Below are 20756 nucleotides of genomic sequence, written 5' to 3'. Positions count from 1 at the left end.
GGAACTTTTTTTCTATTTTTACTGTTCCTTTTGAAATAACTTTTCAAAACTCCGATAGGTTCTGAAAGTAATGTTTTTATTGGGGAAAATGATGGTTATTGGATAAACAATCATCACCTTCTCTGTATTGTAGAGTGACTTTGTAGATGAATGCTCTTTTGTAGTTTCTTTGATGTTTCTGTAGTGTTACACTTGTTGCACTGCTGTAAGTGTTCTAATGTGGCTACAATCATCTTTCTTACATGTAATGTCTTTATCATTTAACTTATAAACATTATGAAATTACATCATGTATTAATAAAACCACTCTGGTTCTCTTTATAAAGACAGGCATTAACATGCTGCTCTTGCTTACAGACAGATAACGTATGATGAATACTACCGGAAGAATAATTGCCAACAATTCTGCACAGACGTGTATCAGACCCATTCATGCAATGAACAACCGTGTGTCATCAATTGTCGCCTTGGGGAAGATGGGCCTTGGTCTGATTGTGACCCGTGCCTCCAGAAGCAGGTGTGATCTCTCTAAGGACGATATCATGTGTACAGGGATTTATTAGTGGCAACATATCTTCTGTAGCTAAAAGGACAACTGAAGCGAGAAGGATATGGAGGCTGCCATATTGATTTCCTTTTAAGCAATACCAGTTGCCTGGCTGTCCTGCTGATCCTCTGCCTCTAATATTTTCAGCCATAGACCCTGAACAAGCTTGCAGCAGATCAGGTGTTTCTGCGTACAAGAGTAACCGCCGGCCTGAGACTTGGGCGCAGGATACAGCCGATATATAGCTTATCCTGCTGCTGTACAAGTCCCAGCGGCTTTAACCTCCTTAGCGGTAACCCCATGGGCCGATTTCATAAAATTTTTTTCAAACACGCAGCTAGCATTTTCCTAGCTGCGTCTTTGGTCTGATCGCCACCGCCCGCCGCCGATGCGCCGCTACCCCCCGCATACCCCTTGCGCAGCCTGGCCAATCGCCACCAGGGGGTGGATCGGGACTCCCTGTGACGTCACGACGTCGATGAAGTCACTCCGTTGGTCGCCATGGCGACGGGGGAAGCCCTCAAGGAAATCCCGTTCAGAACAGGATTTCCTTATGGGCACGCGGCGCCGGCGGCGATCGGAAGCTACAGGTGGACGCTGCAGGGAGGGGGGAAGCATGTAGCTAGCGCTAGGCTAGCTACATGCTAAAAAAAAAAAGTGAAAAAAAACCTCCCGCGGCCGCGCAGCCGCGGGAATTATACCGCCAAGGAGGTTAATGACTATTCCCCCGCCAGGTCCACATGGATAGTGGGGAATGATGTAATTCGGCTTCCAGCTATTGCTGGCGGCCAAATTACAGTGCTTTAAAAGTAACTTCAGCTCCGTCTTCTGACGGCACCGAAGTTACTCACTGTGTGCTGCTATAGCTGTAATTCCTATTATAGTCTATGGTGGCGCCGGCTGCACCTAAATCTTCTGCACTGGAATCATTGTGTTTGCATGCTTGTTTCTGGTGTTATTCAGAAACTACTGCAGCCAAATAGACCAGCAGGGCTTCCAGGCAACTGGTATTGTTTAAAAGGAAATAAATATGGCAGCCTCCATATACCTCTCACTTCAGGTTCCCTTTAAATAATCTCTAGCTGCTAATGTTAACCAGTTGAGCTACTAATAACTAGGGATGAGCTTCCAAATTCCATGGAATTTCCGAGTTTACAATTGGAAATTGTGTTTCTGCTGTGAAAATCGTTATATGGAAATAGGAATCCCCCGGTAATACCAAGAAATTTTAGGCCAATCACAAGAATCAGAGAATTAGTATTGTACCACCAAAATCGGGTTATGTTTAGACCAATCAAAAGACACTGAAATATTAGGCCAATCAGAGAATGTTTACTGCAGTTGCTGATCGGAAATGCAGTTTCCGCATAACGGCATAAAGCACCATTGGATGTTGGCGTTTTTTAAATCAATGATAATAATACATCCGCAAAAAATAGTGGATTCCGCTAAAAAATTGCACAATTAACTAACTTTATTGACAAAAATAACAAAAAAAATCCTGAAAACACTCTGTAGAAATTGGTAACCAGAAATTGAGATTTTCACGGAATTCCGCGGAAATCGGAAACACACATTCACGGGGAAACGGGAATCCGTCGGAATTGGAAATTAGCATTTCGGACCATCCCTGCTGCTAACTATGGATTTGACTTGCAAAGCTTATCTCATGAATTATCTCACCTTAATTATTTTTCACATCATCTATAAGGAGAGATAATTCATGAGTTAAGGCCGATAAGGGCCTTGATTCACTAAAGCGTACTAAGTGTTAGCACACCAGTGAAAAGCCACTTAGCATGTGCAAACTGGCTTTGCACGTGCTAATATGTGAGCAAAAGTTTGCGTGCACAAAGTTCATGCGCAACGCTTCACGTGCAAAATCAGCCGCTTCGTGTGCTAAGTAGCGTGATAAGCATACTTTGCACGTGAAGCGGCTGACTTGCACATGAACGGAACGTATGGTGCAGCGATAAAATAGCACACGATCAGTAACAGCTTTGCCGTGCAAACTACTTAGCACCCTAGTTTGCACGTGCAAAGCTTTTAGGCGTGCTAACTGTGTTAGCACGCTTTAGTGAATCAAGCCCAAGGAGAGATCATTTTTAAGTTAAAGTGTACCAGAGCTGTCAGGAAGATAATGTGCGAGGACATCTTGTGGCCAAATAGTAAAATTACACCTACATACATGTATTTAATAAAAAGACCCACACATACATACACATACACTTAAAATTAACTCCTTACCTCCCACACTCTCCCATTATTACCCAAATGAAACTTTTGGATTTAAAAAAATGACAATAAAAAAATACATAAATAGTTACCTTAGGGACTGATTTTTTTTTTAATATGTATGTCAAGAGGGTATATTACTGTGAATTTTGAAAATATGGGCTTGTAGTTAGTGATGGATGCAAAACTAAAAAAATGCACCTTTATTTCCAAACTAGCTGAAGGACCACCATTGCCCAGGTATGTATTTTGCTGGTGTTGGCTCCGCTCACTTTTTCTAACCCTAACACACAATTATTCAATTACTCAATGACCTAGTTTGTGAGTTTTGCAGTCTTTGGCATCAATAATTTGCATTTAAATGAAACACATCTGATTGGCTGTTTGTGGCTCTACCCCCTTCTCTGAATTTAAACCCAGTCACCCAATGACCAACTGTACCAGGTTTGAGGCTTGTGCCATTAACAGTGCAAGAATGTCAGCAACTAAATATTGCCCTTTAAAATCAATAGGTGAATTTTGATTAGCTTTTGTAAGATCCACCCACTTTTTTGAATATTAATCACAGTCACCCAGTGACCAACTGTGCCAAGTTTGAGAACTCTGCCATTAACAGTGTAAAAATGGCTGCAGTTTACATTTTTCCACCGAAATTTGTATTTGTCTCTGCCCACTTTTTGGTTATGAGGGTAAAAAGTATCCTATATGTTATTCCAGGTAATGTACTAGGTGTGTGCCAAATTTGATTCAAATCCGTTCAGCCATTGTTGTGTGATTGAGGAACAAACATCCAAACTTTCGCATTTATAATATTAGTGAGTTAAAATATTGGTGCCACACATTGCACTAGGGACATATTTTAACCACTTCACCACTGAGTGGTTTTACCCCCTGACCACCAGAGCAATTTTCACCTTTCAGCGCTCCGTCCATTCATTCGTCTATAACTTTATTATTACTTATCGCAATGAAATGAACTATATCTTGTTTTTTCCGCCACCAATTAGGCTTTCTTTAGGTGGGACATTATGCCAAGAATTATTTTATTCTAAATGTGTTTTAATGGGGAAAATAGGAAAAAATGTGGGAAAAAATTATTATTGTCAGTTTTCGGCCATTATAGTTATTAAATAATGCATGCTACTGTAATTAAAACCCATGAAATTTATTTGCCCATTATTCCCGATTATAAAACCGTTTAAATTATGTCCCTATCACAATGTTTGGCCCCAATATTTTATTTGGAAATAAAGGTGCATTTTTTTCAGTTTTGCGTCCATCCCTAATTACAAGCCCGTAGTTTATAAAGTAACAGTGTTATACCCTCTTGACATAAATATTTAAAAAGTTCAGTCCCTAAGGTAACTATTTATGTTTTTTTTTTTTATTGTATATATATATATTTTTTTTTTTTAAATTACAAAAAAAAAAAAAAAATTGGGGAGTGTGGGAGGTAATGAGTTAATTTATTATGTAAAACAATTTATTTGTATATGTAAAATGCATTAGGGTGTAGTTTACTATTTGGACACAAGATGGCCACAGTGAGTATGTTTACATGCGACCTGTAAGCGACCGGAAGGACGCTTACAGGAAGCAGTAGGAGGCTGGGAGACTCACAATGATCGCGCTGTTTCTGAAAGAAGCAGCATATCATTGCGGGGGCTTAGATCAACGAACGGGAATGGATTTTCCCGTTCATTGATCTCCGGGCAAGGGGGCGGCGGCGTGCACGAGCGGCGGGTGCGCACGCACGAGCGGCGGTAGCGCGGACAGCGGCGGGAGCGCGGAAGGTACGGATTTCTCCGTCCCTGGTTTTTTAAGAGGGAAAAAAGGTGCGGAGAAATTCGTACCGCCGGGGGTAAAGTGGTTAAACATTGCAATAACCGGGACAAATGGGCAAATAAAATGTGTGGGTTTTAATTATTGCAGCATGTATTATTTTAACACTATAATGGCAGAAAACTCAGAAATAATTATTTTTTTTCCATTTTTTCCTTATTTTTCCTGTTAAAATGCATTAAAAAAAATAATTCTTAGCAAAATGTACCACCCAAAGAAATCCTCCACATGCCTTTCACTACAGTTGTACTTTAAGTGCGGGTTTCCTCTAGCACTTGCCATCCATCTCTGAAATGGACGCTAGTGCTTTTGCATGCAGATTACGCATCAGAGTCCCAAGTAGCCGTGCCATGCATGGGTATGGGGATTTGGAGGCGTTGTCCAAAATTCTGAAACAGTGCTTCAGAATTTTTTCCTGTGCACAAATTTTTAAGTAACCTACTGATTTCAGTAGGCTGAGATTCCGGATCTGCATTTGTGTGCGTGAAATCGGGCACAAGCAGCCCCAGGTGAAACGGGCCCTTAGCCATTGATTGTAGTAATAATGTGAAAAGGAGATATTAAGCTGCAGCCCATACTGAAATACCAGCTGTGTATGTTTTCAGTATCGTGTCCGCAGGCTGGAAAGACCATCTCAGTTCGGAGGAGAGGGCTGCCATAAGCCCATGTCAGAAAATCGTCCATGTGTTCCAACGCAATTATGCAAAATAGAAGACGCAGACTGCACCAAGAAGTTTCAGTGTGACTCAGGTAAGTGTTCATAGCCGGCCTTTGATATAAGCGACCGGAGCGGTCGCTCAGGGCGCCGGCTTCCAAGGGGGCGCCTATAGCTGGTTGCCTATACTGAGGGCACCTACACCTGATTTCCTATACTGGGGGCACCTATAGCTGGCTACCTTTACTGAGGGCACCAACGCCTGGCTACCTATACTGGAGACACCTACGCCTGGCTACCTATGGGGGCGATGGAGACCTTCAACTGACTTCCTATACTGGGGGCACCTATATTTGGCAACCTATATTGAGGGCACCTACACATGAGATCCTATACTGGGGGCACCTATACCTGGCTAACTACCTATACTGAGTCTGAGGGCGTTTTTTGGGGGGACGCACTGCGGCTATAATGCCTGGTGCAAATTGTCAGTGCTGTGCTATCATTCTAAATGGGGGGAGGCGGCTAACTGTCCCACTGATTGTTTTTTATTAATATTCCTGAAAGGTTCTACCCTTCATTTTTAAGTGTATTCAGGATAATGCACTCTTTCCATCTATTTGTGGTTATTAATAGTATTTTTTCTATTATACATACGTGATGTGTCACAGTGATCTGAGCATCTGACGTGATGTGTCACAACATCAAAAAGGTTGGGAACCACTGTCCTAGGAGATATCTCAGGAGAAAAGGGGAATTGCATATGGGCCTGTGTGTGTGTATACCTGCGTGCATGTGTGTATATGCACGTGGGAAGAGGATGAGGGAGGGAGGGAGGAGGGGGGGGGCACAAAAATCAGTATTTGCTCAGGGTGCGGTGAAACCTAAGGCCGGCCCTGTAAGTGTTGACGTTTCAGCACTGTCATTTTTTTTACGTTAAAGTCAATGGGACCATGGTTAAAAAACAAAAACAGATACTTACCTAAGGAGAGGGAGGCTTCCTGCTCCTATCCCAGTGCCCGTTCCAGCGTTGGATCCCCCGTAGCAGTATGCGACCACGCACGCGTGAGCACCCTCTCTAGCACTCACCATGCGCAGAATAGAGCCGCTTGTTTTCGGGAGGTCTCGGCTCCCGAAGACTTCCAAAATCCTCCCACGGCAGTGGATTTAAACGGAGTAGCTGCCGGGACAACGAGGGCACCGGGAGAGGAGAGGGAAGGCTCTATAGGACCAAGAGCCTTCCCTCCCCTTGGGTAAGTATCTGGCTTAAAAAAAAAAAAAAGATTCCCATATACTTCAATATTAATCAAACCCCAGGTCTGGCATGCATTATCGGCAGGTATCTAACAAGGAAACTTTATAGTTGTGTGTACACTCCTTTACTGCCATTGCTTATCTCTGAAAGGTTACAGGTCGGTTCACACCGGCACTTTCTGGTAAACGGATTCGCTTTCCGTTCCAATGGATCTGTTTACGTTCCATTTTCGTTCAGTTGGTGTCTGTTTTACAACGGAAGGTGCTTAATAGTTGCAGGGAAAAATGCCAGTGCTTTGTTGTTGATAAAGATGTAATATTCATATAAGCGGTGTAATCTTCTGCAGTGCTGCTCAGAGTATATAGTCATGCCACTAGTACGGAACATTGATTATTATTATTATTATTTAGTATTTATATAGCACTGACATTGTATGCAGCACTGTACAGAGTATATTGTCTTGTCACTTAACTGTCCATCCATGTCTATGTCTATATCATGTAGTGTATGTATGGTAGTCTAGGCCCAATTTAGGGAGAAGCCAATTAACTTATCTGTATGTTTTTGGGATGTGGGAAGAAGCCAGAGTGCCCAGAGGAAACCCACGCAGACATGGGGAGAATATACAAACTCCTTGCAGACAGAGCCCTGGCCGGGATTCAAACCGGGGCCACCGTGCTGCTGCATTCCAGCAGAACCTTACAAATCTATCAGCTGACCAAACTGATCACATGCTTCTCCATGAATTCTCCTAGGCAGGGCCATCCCTACTGGTAGGTTATTGGCATACCCCTTAGTGTGGCAGGGATATTACGAGTATGGTACGGAGTTGAGAGGTCCTCGGAGGAACAGGAATTATTCAGCATACTCTATAAAGTGGCGTAAAAGATGCAGCATTACGAAAAATGCATAAAAACACATAGTTGCTAAATAGCATTTTGTCTTGCTGCTCTGAGATCAGAAGCCCTCCCCGAAAATAAGTCCTATTACATTATTTGGGGGTAAAATGAATATAAGAGTGTCTTATTTTCGGGGAAACACGGTAGGTTAATTCATTATTCCCTCAAAAAAAAAATCTATACTGTATCAGGGACATTAGACTGGGAGGCCCTTTGAAGAACAGAGCCCTATATGAATAACTGTATGCCCTCTGTAAAGCACTGCATATCAGAGGCATGACTTCTGGGGAAGCAGTCCCTGAAGCTTTAGGGCTATGGTGAGAGGTGGGCAACCACTTACCCACCCTCCGATACAGGCCCCCCACTCCCCTGTTGTTTCCATTAATTTAATACTAACTTGGGAATGGTGCGGTTTGCAGGTAAAATCCAAAGTGTGCATCATTGAATGCAAGATCGCATGCAAAACATTTGCACATGAACATTCGAAAAAAAAAAAAAAACAACAACAATATTGCGCATTCGCAAGCACCTGCACATGTTTACTAGAGCTGGCTTCTGATTGCCCATCTCAGCCCAGCTGACCTTTGTTTGAAGGTCATGCTGGGCATTATGGGTAATGATTTGCTGCTGGTGAACACAATAAAAGTTTACATTCACCAGTAGAGGCAAATGAGCTGTTATAGCTATATTCCGGGACAAAGTATCTTGATATTTATTATTGTCCATGCACGTTGCACTACACGTATGGCTGTCACTTGTTTTTGTATCCTGTTCCATCTCATGGCCAGTTGCTTCATCATTTACTTTATGCATAGATGATTGCTTATTTTCAAAAAAGCACATTATTTACTGAGTATATATTCTTTTGTTACTATTGCACTGCAGACACTCTAAAACCCGGGTTTCATAGCCAGAGCAGGGTCCTTTTTAGGAACTGCATGACTAAAACATTGTTTGTTGGTTGACCTTTTTGAATTGTGTCCTGTGCACTTTATATACAGTATGACATTATACAGGCGGTTGGTTACTTGTCATTGCTTTTTAAGTGTTTTTCAATAGAGTTGGGCCGAACGGTTCGCCTGCGAACGGTTCCATGCAAACTTCCGTGGTTCGTGTTCACGTCCCGCAGGCGAACTTTTGCGGAAGTTCGGTTCGCCCCATAATGCACCATGAGGGTCAACTTTGACCCTCTACATCACAGTCAGCAGGCCCAGTGTAGCCAATTAGGCTACACTAGCCCCTGGAGCCCCACCCCCCTTATATAAGGCAGGCAGCGGCGGCCATTACGGTCACTCATGTGCCACTGCCTGCCTGCATTAGTGAGAGTAGGGCGAGCTGCTGCACACTCTCTCTCATAGGGAAAGATTAGTTAGGCTTAGCTTGTCCCTGGCTGCATACCTGTTCTGTGAACCCACCACTGCATACCTGTACTGTGAACCCACCACTGCATACCTGTACTGTGAACCCACCACTGCATACCTGTTCTGTGAACCCACCACTGCATACCTGTTCTGTGAACCCACCACTGCATACCTGTTCAGTGAACCCACCACTGCATACCTGTTCTGTGAACCCACCACTGCATACCTGTTCTGTGAACCCACCACTGCATACCTGTTCTGTGAACCCACCACTGCATACCTGTTCTGTGAACCCACCACTGCATACCTGTTCTGTGAACCCACCACTGCATACCTGTTCTGTGAACCCACCACTGCATACCTGTACTGTGAACCCACCACTGCATACCTGTTCAGTGAACCTGCCACTGCATACCTGTACTGTTCAGTGAACCCGCCACTGCATACCTGTTCTGTTCAGTGAACCCGCCACTGTATACCTGTTCTGTTCAGTGAACCCGCCACTGTATACCTGTTCTGTTCAGTGAACCCGCCACTGCATACCTGTTCTGTTCAGTGAACCCGCCACTGTATACCTGTTCTGTTCAGTGAACCCGTCACTGCATACCTGTTCTGTTCAGTGAACCCGGCACTGTATACCTGTTCTGTTCAGTGAACAGTTTGGTGTGTCAGTGTGAAGCAGTACCTTAATTACACTACCTGATTGATGTATACACATGCAAGATGTTTTAAAGCACTTTAGGCCTGTCATTTAGCATTCAATATGATTTCTGCCCTTAAAACGCTGCTTTGCGTCAAATCCAGATTTTTCCTGGGGACTTTTGGCGTGTATCCCACTCCGCCATGCCCCCCTCCAGGTGTTAGACCCCTTGAAACATCTATTCCATCACTTTTGTGGCCAGCATACATTTTTTTTTTCAAAGTTGGCATCCCCATTGGATACAGGACAGAGGAAATGGTCCGCACTTATCAGATAGAAGCAACCTTTATTGAAGACATATCCCAATTAAATTATTATTAGACCAATAGTGGCAGGCATTGGGTCCCTGGGCGAACGTCTGGGCTGCTGGGTGGATTCCCTGTTGCAGCCTCTTGTCCGACGGCTGCCTGGGTACGTTAAGGATACTAAGCACCTTTTGGCCAGTCTGGATAATTTCCAGTGGAAGAGGGGCTATGTGTGGGTTACTATAGATGTGAAGTCATTGTACTCATGTATTCCCCACACATTGGCCCTTCAGGCACTCAATTTCCACCTCACCCGTTATTCCAATTACTCTGCAGATCTCTGCACGTTTATACTCATGGCTGTCGAGTACCTCCTGGCCCACAATTACTTCATGTTTGACGGCAGGTTTTTCCTCCAGAGGCGTGGCGCTTCCATGGGCGCTAAGTTCTCCCCGTCCCTAGCCAACCTATACATGGGATGGTGGGAAGAGCGCTACGTCTTTGGGGGTGCCTGCCGTCGCATGGAGGACGTTGTGTGGTACGGGAGGTACATCGACGACCTCTTACTTATTTGGAAGGGTGACGTGGATCAAGTTGGGGACCTGATGGAGTACTTCAATCTAAATGATTTAAATCTCCAATTCACACATGTGGTGGGTACTGACTCCATCAGTTATTTAGATCTGGAATTAAGAGGCGATATAGAGCGGGGCAGCATCTTGACCATTACCTACAGGAAACCATCTAGTGGCAATACAGTCTTAAGGGCAGACAGCTGCCACCCTACACACACAATTCGTGGTATTCCTGTGGGTGAGTTCACGAGGGTGAAACGTAATTGCTCTGACGTTTACCACATGGAACAAGAGCTAAACACAGCTGCTTTCCGCTTAAGAGCAAGGGGATACCCAGAGTGGTGTATTAAGAGGGGGAGGGACAGAGTAGCCAAGAAGTCCAGGACCGAATTGGTCAATCCTCGGGTACCACAGAATCCTGAACCCTGGAAACCAACCTTTGTCACCATGTACTCAAGTGAATATAGACAGGTGAATGCAATTATTGCTAAATATCTTCCAATGCTTCAAACTGATATGGATCTTTCCAGCATACTTAGCAATGGAGTTAGATATGCAAGCAGACGTGCACCAACCTTGGGTCAAACTTTGTCCCCCAGCATGTTCACCACGGGGGTCACAGGCAAAACGTGGTTAACCACAGTTGGTTCTCACAGATGTGGGCTGGCGACCTGCAAATACTGCCACGTTCATACTAGATCTAAAACTGCCGTTTCTGCTACTAGTGGCAGAAGTTTCCCCATTTCACAGTTTATTAATTGTGGCACAAGATATGTGGTGTACCTCATCTCCTGTGGAGCATGTTCCCTGCAGTACGTGGGGTGCACCACTAGGCCCTTGAGGCAGAGGGTGGCAGAGCATTATTTAGGAGCACATTGGCACACAACTCACATTACCAATGTCGCCAGGCACTTCCGAGAGGTTCATGGAGGGAGCATGACTAGTTTCTCCTTTTGCGGGATAGAGAAGGTCACGCCATCCAAAAGGGGAGGGGATTTGTATAAAAGGCTTCTAAGAAAGGAGGCAGAGTGGATCTTCAAGCTTAACACCAGAGTCCCATATGGATTAAATGCCAGATGGGATTTGGCCACCATTACTTAGTTGTAATACCTTCCCTGACCTCCAGAGTCCAGACCCAAGACAACCGTGTCATTGACTCAAACCCCCCCCCCCCCCCCTGTCATCTTTCTTCTCTAGCTGCTGAGGCTGTTACCTCCCAATATGTGGTTTTGTTGTCTTGCATTTTGGGAGCTTTCAGGTTACCTGCTCCTGGTTTTTAGATTGTACATATAATTGTTTTTACATGTATTTCAAAGTTTGGATGTATTCTAATTTTATTTGCATGTGTGTGTGTGGGCGGTTGTGGTATCCTCAGCCATACTTCCTGTGGAGTAACCACTCCCCAAATGGGGATGATCCTAGGGCGGGCACCACACGCCCACACTACTACTTATGTGTCTAAACTGCCATTTGTATGTGTGCTATGATTAAGGACAGTTGAGTCCGAAACATGTCAGCTATGATGCCTGTCGAATTTTAATTGGGATATGTCCTCAATAAAGGTTGCTTCTATCTGATAAGTGCGGACCATTTCCTCTGTCCTGTATCCTTTGGTCTTGCTAACCTGGGTCACTGCAGTAGAAGTGGTGGAGTGGAGCTGTGTTCACCTGCTGCTTGGCATCCCCATTGAAGTCTTCTGCGGTTCGCGAACTTTAACGCGAACCGAACCTTCCGCAAAAGTTCGCGAACCCGGTTCGCGAACCTAAAATCGGAGGTTCGGCCCAACTCTATTTTTCAACTGATGTATACATTTATCATGAAATTTTGGATATAAGTTTTGTATTATTTCTATATATATATATACACGGTGTTGCTGCTTTTTGGACCTCTTTTTGGTGTGTTGCCCCTACTTGTTTAGCTACCCCCCTCTAGAATTGAAGTTTATTTTAATGTTTTCTTTTCTTGGGCTCTCCTCTTGGACTGTGTAAATAGTGAAGATAGCATGTGATTTATAGGTGGTGGTTTACAAATAAACAGTATCATACCTCATAAGTGAACTTGTGGGATCATCCCAATCAACTAAACTGCTACCTAACCCTACCTCTTAGGCTTGGTTAACATTAAGCAAACGACTAGAAATAGTTTAAGGAGATGTAAGTAATGATAAACATATCCCTAATGGGGGATTAGGGCCCTCAAAGACACGTTAAAACATAACTTTTATTGGGTTTTTGGTAGCTGGTGATTTACATGTTGCGTAACTGTGTTATAATTTACCCTGATGAACAGGGCCGGTTCAAGTAACAATGGGGCCCTAGGGCAAGATTAGCCTGGGGGCCCCCAACAGACACCACCCTGACCAAAAAGCGTCATCAGAGGCCCTTTGTTGCAGCCAAATTTCCCTCCTTGGCCCCTGAGCTGGCTGCTGACCCTCCCCCAATCATCCCCCCAACTTAACAGACTCTGCAGTGTCCCTGGGGAGCAACAGTTCAGATAGGGAGGGACAACTTGGAGGCCCCTAAAGGCTCTGGGGCCCTGGGGCAACTGCCTATTTTTTCCTATGGTAGCTCCGGCCCTGCTGATGAAGCCTCTTAGATGAAACATGTTGGTTTGGAGCAGCCTGTAAATAGTTTTGCAACTGCACCGTATTTCGGTGGGAGTAGCATTGCACATTCAGATAGGAGGGCAATAGTGCAAACAGTCAATAACTACGAGGCTAGGACCAGTGCTTTTTTTTGCACTATATACTGCATATGCACTTCATCCCCATGTACAACTCCTATCTCTCCATTTATAGGTGATATTTTTTAGTGTGTCATTGCCCTATATTATTTTACTCACAGATCAATAACTGTTATGCTTATGTGTCTTTAGGGCCTATTTCCCCGAAATGCTTATTATCGGTTAATACTGAGCCAGGTCACAAGGGGCCCATTTGGAGCAGACAGTGCTGTGTCTGCTCCGACAGGGCCATATTACCATAAGGCACTGTAGGCTAGTGTTGGGCGAACAGTGTTCGCCACTGTTCGGGTTCTGCAGAACATCACCCTGTTCGGGTGATGTTCGCGTTCGGCCGAACACCTGATGGTGTTCGGCCTTTTAAGTTTGGGTTCGCCCCGAACTTCTAATGGCCTCCGAACAGGGCCGAACAGGGCCCCTGTTCGGCCGAACAGGGCCCTGTTCGGCCGAATACTGCCCCCCTATGGGGTCGCAGGCATAAGGGGGGAGCATGCCCCGATCGCGGGGGGGGGGGTCGGAAATTCCCCCCACCCCCTCCGCTAGCGCTCCCCCCTCTGCCCGCTTCCCCATACAAAAGTTTAAGCAAAGTACCTGTAGTTGATGGCCTGGCAGTGGGCGGCACTGTGGAGTGAGGAGGAGGAGTCCGGAGAGTGACGAGTTGAGGGAGGCCGGGCAGCGGGCGTGAGGTCAGAGAAAGGGCGGAAGTACCACAAGGGTACTTCCGCTGAACCGCCCGCTGCCCGGCCTCCCTCAACTCGTCACTCTCCGGACTCCTCCTCCTCACTCCACAGTGCCGCCCACTGCCAGGCCATCCACTACAGGTACTTTGCTTAAACTTTTGTATGGGGAAGCGGGCAGAGGGGGGAGCGCTAGCGGAGGGGGTGGGGGGAATTTCCGACCCCCCCCCCCCCCCCCCCGCGATCGGGGCATGCTCCCCCCTTATGCCTGCGACCCCATATGGCCCCCAAAAGCTGGATGTTCGGAAAGTTCGGGGTTCGGCCCGAACATGCCGAACATCTCGGCCATGTTCGGCGAACTTTCCCGAACCCGAACATCCAGGTGTTCGCCCATCACTACTGTAGGCATGTGCCTACAGGCACCTGATGATGGAAAGGCGGCTCACTTCCCTCCCCGAGTGCCTCCCTCCCTCCTTCCCTATGCAGAGTCCTGATAAGAGTGTAAATGAGAGGTTACTTACTCTGCTCTTGGCATTCCACTACCGAAATCTCCCTTCCGTCAAGAGCACCACTAGCTACTTAATACTGAAGGTACCTCTGGCTATCTAATACTAAGGAGCACTACATCTGTGGCTAGTATAACAGGCAAGGGAAGTAAGGGAGAAGTGACAGCTGGGCCAACCTGCAGGCATTTTGTAGATTCATAGAGGGCAAAGTCTGGGGTATCAGGACTTCTGTGCCTATAGGCTCCTGTGTGATATAAATCCGGGCCTGTGCTCCAATTGTGTTTTGTGTCTTGTTGGAGTCTGGAGCAGATGCGTTTCCACCACAGGCTTCCGTGGAAAACACATCTTATGTCCGTAAAAACTGCTTAGGCCAGATTTTTGCATTCTGTGTTTGCTGGAACGGATCAAACAGATCCATTCCAGACTGACAGCATGAACAGATCCTATTAACATAGGTTTTGTTGACTGTCAGTTTTTGCGATCAGATGCAATCCAACAATATGGCCCGTTTTACCGTACTTATATCAGTTGTCGGCCACTTTTGCACCTTTAGTGAATCTCAATGGAGATTATTTTCCATTGTTTAGGATATTTATATATTGTGGCACTACCAGCCTAGTTCACCAGTCAAAAAATACCTCTTCTCTCCTTTATGAAGATGGTGTTAAAAAAACCCTGTCAACCAAGATTTAAAATGTGGATTACAAAACAATAGTGACCCAAAAATAGAACAACAGGCGCAGTACGTGGTGAAGTGGGAGCATACGCCAGTGGGTGCTCACATGCGCATGCACAGAAGCATCGACCTATCGGGGGTGGTGATCCTTACAAGGCTGCCAGCGGGACCCTGGAGGGGACCAGAGCTGCGATGGACGGACCCGAATGACTTGTAAGGACTGGAAGAAGTGCCAGGTAAGTAGATAGATTTAGGTTCTCACCTCGTGAGTCCTTTGAAAGAACAACTGAAGGGAGAGGGATATGGAGGCTGCCATATTTATTTCATTTTAATCAATACTAGCTGCCAGGCAGCCTTGCTGATCATTCTGGCACCAGTAGAGTCTGAATCAGACACCTGAAAAAAAGCATGCTGTCAGAAACACCTGATGTGATGCTTGTTCAGGGTCTATGGCTACAAGTCTTTGAGGCAGAGGATCAACTGGTCAGCCAGGAAATTTGTATTGTATTGTATTATGTCAGCCTCCATATCCCTCTCACTTAAAGTGAACCTCTTTAACTAAAAATCAACTCAGCAGCACTGAAAAGGCTTTGTGTTTCTTTAACAGTTTCACAGCATCAGAACTTTGTTTCTCTTATACAAATCTCATTTTTAGCTGCACAGAAGAAAACTGCCTGGGCTTTTTTCCCCTGATGCTGTGCAAAGCATGATGGGATTCCTGATTTTGTTGTTCTCGTTCTGCTGTTTTGGTGCAATTTTTGTTTTTTACATTTTGAATTTTGACTTTTGAAGCCTAGAACGTGCAGCTGGGAGGGGTAATCAGGACACGGGACAGTTGGAACTGTGTCTCCTGCTCCTTCTCACCTCCTTTTAACCAAAAAGATGGCTGCCCCCATGACAAAGATGGCAGCCCCCATGAATCACAAACATTTGCCTGTTGTTTTAAAACAGGGTGGGTAAGAGATTATATTACCTATCTATTCTAATTAACATAACTAATGTAACTTGATGACAGTATGTTTGTTTAGGCTGAAGTTCACCTTTAAGGTTCACTTTAAGTTTGTGTCACAGTTAAAACATTTGAGAGCAAAGTTCTCTTGACAATGATCATGGCCATGTGTAGCTGTGACTGTCTGCCAATATTTAAGAATGGGTCAGCTCTTGGGAAATAAAAATCATGGCAGAGCCAGTTAAGTTCTCGTTACAATAACATCAGATTTGGGCTTTGGCCGCTTGTGAAATGTTTTTCTCTAGATCCGCTTCTATTTCTGCTTTTGGTTTTGTTTTTAACTACTTGAACTGCGCAGTTTCAGAAAACAAACTGTTTACTTAGAGGGAGTGCACGGAGATAACCCGCCGAGACAAGAGCGAGCATCTGCTCCCTTCCAGAGGAAACATCTCGTCTGTTTCTTTTCTGATAATTATTACACTCGCTCACCTCTGATGTTTCTGGGCAGGATGAGCAACAGTCAGATCCATCAAAGATAATAAAGCTTTGGAAAATCGCATTTCCCACCAGACTTCAACACAATTCATCAACTCTGAAGCCAAACATGTTTGTTAGCTAAATGTTTGTAGAAAACCTGAGTTGTTTCATGTTCATGGTATATAATAACCAGTTCCTGGTTTTACTACAGTATATCTAAGCCACTTGAGACTTCATCTTAGCCTCAGGGGCATAGATATATGTACTCTGCCATGGTCACCAGCCAGGCAGCCACATGCACCCAGCGCATGCTCTTCGCCACCCATTATTACACTGATGGTTGAATGGGAACAGGGGTTCCTAAAGCCGATCAAAGTGCCTGTAATCAATGATCATCGGCATCTTTGAGATGCTGGCGGTCATTAACAAATTAAAAGTAAAAACACACACACATTACTTCCTGTGTACTGTTCACAGTACACAGAAATAAAGTGAAGGGACATCTAGTGGCTAAATAGTAGGAATACACCTACATACATTAGATTAAATAAAAATAAATCCCCCATTAATTAACCCTTTACCCCCCCCCATCCCATAGTAACTAAAATAAAACAATTAAAAAAATATGACATTTAAAATAAATACATAAATAGTTACTTTAGAGACTCAACTTTTTAATATCCATGCAGGGCCGGAGCTACCATAGGAAAAAATGGGCAATTGCCACAGGGCCCCAGAGCCTGTAGGGGCCCCCAAGGTGTCCCTCCCCCATTTTAACTGTTGCTTCCCAGGGACTCTGCAGACTCTGTTAAGTTGGGAGGTGATTGGGGGAGGGTCAGTAGCCAGCTCAGGGGCCCAGGAGGGAAATTTGGCTGCAACAAAGGGCCTCTAATGATGCTTTTAGGTCAGGGGTGTCTGTTGGGGGGCCCCCAGGCTAATTTTGCCCTAGGGCCCAATTGTTACTTGAACTGGCCGTGTATCCATGTCATGAAGGTATATGGTTATTTTTGCAAAAAATGGCTTGTTATTAGTGATATGGTGGAAACTAACAAAAAGAAAATACACCTTTATTTCCCCCAAAATATTGTCGCTATACATTGTACTAGGGACATAATTTATACGTTGGAATAGCCGGGATAAATGGCCAAATAAAATGTGTGGGTTTTAACCACAGTAGCATGTTTTATTTTAAAATTATAATGGCTGAAAACTGATAAATAATGCATTTATTAAATTTTTTTCTTATTATTCCCATTAAAATTTCATATAGAATAAAATAATTATTAGCAAACAGTGCCACCCAAAGAGAACATAATTCTCCATAACCTCTGACTGATTTCCGATTACTCTCTTGTCTCACGATCCTGTGCTAATACTTACCTCTCTGTTGCCGAACCTTGCCTGCCTGACCATTCTACTCACCAGTGGGCCCTCGCCACTGGTGAGGTGTTACTACGCCAGCTCCGCTGGTGGAAGCAGTTCTGCTAGGCTATAGTCCAGCCTTAATTACTTGCTCGTTAGGTAACCTGTCACTGTAGTGTTACTGTGTCTGGCAGGCTGCAGTTAGTTTGACTCACCCGCCCCTCGGGTGTTCATTTGCCTGCAGTATATTCTGAATCACTCGCTCCTCTGGAGATTCAGCCTCATTAGTAGTGCTCCTCCAGCTTGCGGGAGGTGGTACGTTAGTACAGGCCTAGTGTACTGTTTATACCCCCTGGTGAGGTCTCATTATCCATTAAAGTTACGGTTGCACCCAAACACTTACACTTTATTAGGTGTCCAGAGGTTAGCCATACTTGTATTATTGGTGATTCTGCAGATCACTAATAATCAGGTATATATCTGTATTGTTGGTGATACTGCAGATCATCAATAATCAGATACTCTCTGTGTGCTGACACCAACCGTTACACTTATCTTTGTGGATACAAGAAAACAACTAATAAAATATGATCATTCATCACTGGGGGAGCTACAAAGCCAAATTTCAAACTGCTCCCCCCAATACTATTTGTCACCGGTGTAACTATGGGGGAGCAGCCTTCGCCAACATAGTGAGGCTAGAAGAGAAGGAGGGGCTTGACTTCTTCCTTCCTCCTCCTCCTCCACCAACCCCTCTTTATTTGACTTATGCCCAGTGGGGCAATGGGGGTCACGTAAACTCTGGAACTACTTACCTGTCAGCCACACTTACAAATACTGGAACTCCGGTAATATTACCCCAGCTTGGAGTTCATTTAAGGCTTCTCCTATTTACAACTACTCACTTAACCAGGTAGTTTGCAATCAGGATGTTAACTTTAACAAATTCAAAGAGAAAGTTTTCAACCCAATATACAGGTCGATTTTCTGATACCAAAAGCTTACTCTTTAAATGTTTTTAACCTTGTGTTTGCCTATACCTCCTGGCAGCTACCACAAGTCAGGCTCAGGGTTACCCCTCTGAGCTTTGGATTTCTGGCCCAAGCCTGACTTGGGGTTACCGCTAAGGAGGTTAAGTTAGTTAACCTTCCTGGCGGTAAGCCCGACACAGTGTCGGGCTACCCGCCGCAGGGGATCGCATGGCCCCGGGAGGATTTTTTAAAATAAAAATAGTTGTATGTGGTTAAGCTAGAGCTTCGCTAGCTAACCATGTCCCCCAAGTGCCTCCGGTCCCCTCTGATTGCTGCCGATCACCTCCAGTATACTTCCCCGCCAGGAATCCCGCGATGGTGCAGCCTCCCAATCAGGACCCGGCTTCGCTATGGGGAGGATCGGAACTGTGAATGATGTGATGACGTTGATGACATCATGACTCCATGTCCGATCGTCGCCATAGCGACAAGTGAAGCAAATTGGGAAGCTGCGGCTCTCGCGGGATCGCGGACAGGTGAGTGTTGCCGGCTGCGATCGGGGGGGGGGGGGTCAGACTGGTGCCGGGGGACTTGGGGGCCACAGTTAGCTAGCTTAGTGCTAGCTAACATAAAAAGAACACTTCTAATTTTAAAAATCCCTCCCGCGGACGAAGCCACCGCATCTACGTACCGCCAGGGAGGTTAATAAATGGTATAATTCAAAACTTCCTGATTTAACTAATTGCTAACATGGTACAACACTGCTACTTATTTAACTACAAGAGTGGACACTATTCGGAAAATTACTTTTCAAATTATTCCACGTAAAAATATAGTAGTGTAAGGTTAAATGTTTCTGGTACAAAAATAAATTAAACTCAGCTTCAATATAAACCACCTAGTCTGTCCGCTCTCAGAAAACCAAGCTTCCCAGAAACAGACAAATGTTTACATTATGGGATGAAAATAACCTTTGTACGGTCAATACGTTTTGGGAAGTGCATAAGTACATTCCTTCTGACCAGTTAATTCACTAGAAATGTCACTGAAAAAGAAACATTCAGATACCATTAAATAAGAGATTTTTTTCTCATCACATTGTAAAGGTCCACTCCGAGACACCTTAATGTCAAATTAGAAGATATGACTTAGGAATCCTGAAGGTAGATTGATCTCTGTGCTGTACTTGGAAAGGGACTTGGGCATACTGGTTGAAAAAAAGTTAAACAGAGTAACCAAGCTGCCCGGGTTGACCTAAACCACTAGGAATGTATAGGGGACTAAAAGAGACAGAAAAGCCGTCCTACTAAAAAGTAATGCTTGGTGTGATTTGCCTTCTTAAAACAGAAGGAAACATGCAATAATTCAACTTTCAGTGAACATTTGTGGTTACCCACAATGCACCACTACGAAATTATCTCTTTTTGCCCCTGTAAGCCAGACTAGCATCCAGAACCGCTGGTGTACAGCAAGCATAACCATTTTTAATGCCAAGCAGCAGCAGCTAAAGCAAATAAAATTCTGGGATGCATTAAATGGAAAATAAATCTGTTTAAAATAACTTTTCAGCACTCGGCAATTGAAATAGTACCAACAGGTAGATTAAAAAGTACTATGAAAATTATTCTGAGTATTTTCTTTCTTGCTGGTGGTTTAACCACTTACGTTTTTTTAGACAGTATATCTACGTCCTGCAGGGCTTCAGATACTGCCCAGGGATGTAGATATCATTCTATTGCCGCAAATGGCCACCGCGTGCCCCCGCGCTCGCTCCCACCATACATTGTACTAGGGAAATATTTGAAACATTGCAATAACCAGGTCAAATGGGTAAATAAAATGTATGGGTTTTATTCAAAGTAGAACTTTTTATTTTAAATCTATAAAGTTCGAAAACTGAGAAATATTGATTATTTTCAATTTATTTCTTGTTATTCCCATTAAAAATGTATTTAGAATAAAATAATTCTTAGCAAAATGTCCCACCAAAAGAAAGCCTAATTGGGGGTGAAAAGAAACCAAACTATAGATCATTTCATTGTGATAAGTAGCTATAAAGTTATTGGCGAATGAATAGGAGGACGG

At 44.4% G+C, this 20756-nt stretch overlaps 1 protein-coding gene across 1 annotated transcript in view; it reads left to right on the top strand.

The window, feature by feature from the left end:
- C6 (complement C6) overlaps positions 1-20756 on the top strand; it is a 141121-nt gene that overhangs the window by 10659 nt on the left and 109706 nt on the right. The window contains exons 3-4 of the mRNA XM_068250916.1: positions 358-517; positions 5230-5374. Of these exons, the coding sequence (XP_068107017.1) occupies positions 358-517; positions 5230-5374 (305 nt within the window). The remainder of the gene's footprint in view (positions 1-357; positions 518-5229; positions 5375-20756) is intronic.

Source organism: Hyperolius riggenbachi, chromosome 1 (assembly GCF_040937935.1).
Source record: "Hyperolius riggenbachi isolate aHypRig1 chromosome 1, aHypRig1.pri, whole genome shotgun sequence".
Taxonomy (NCBI): Eukaryota; Metazoa; Chordata; class Amphibia; order Anura; family Hyperoliidae; genus Hyperolius; species Hyperolius riggenbachi.
The sequence above is the reverse complement of the archived record's forward strand: the minus strand, read 5'-3'. Positions and strand labels throughout refer to the sequence as shown.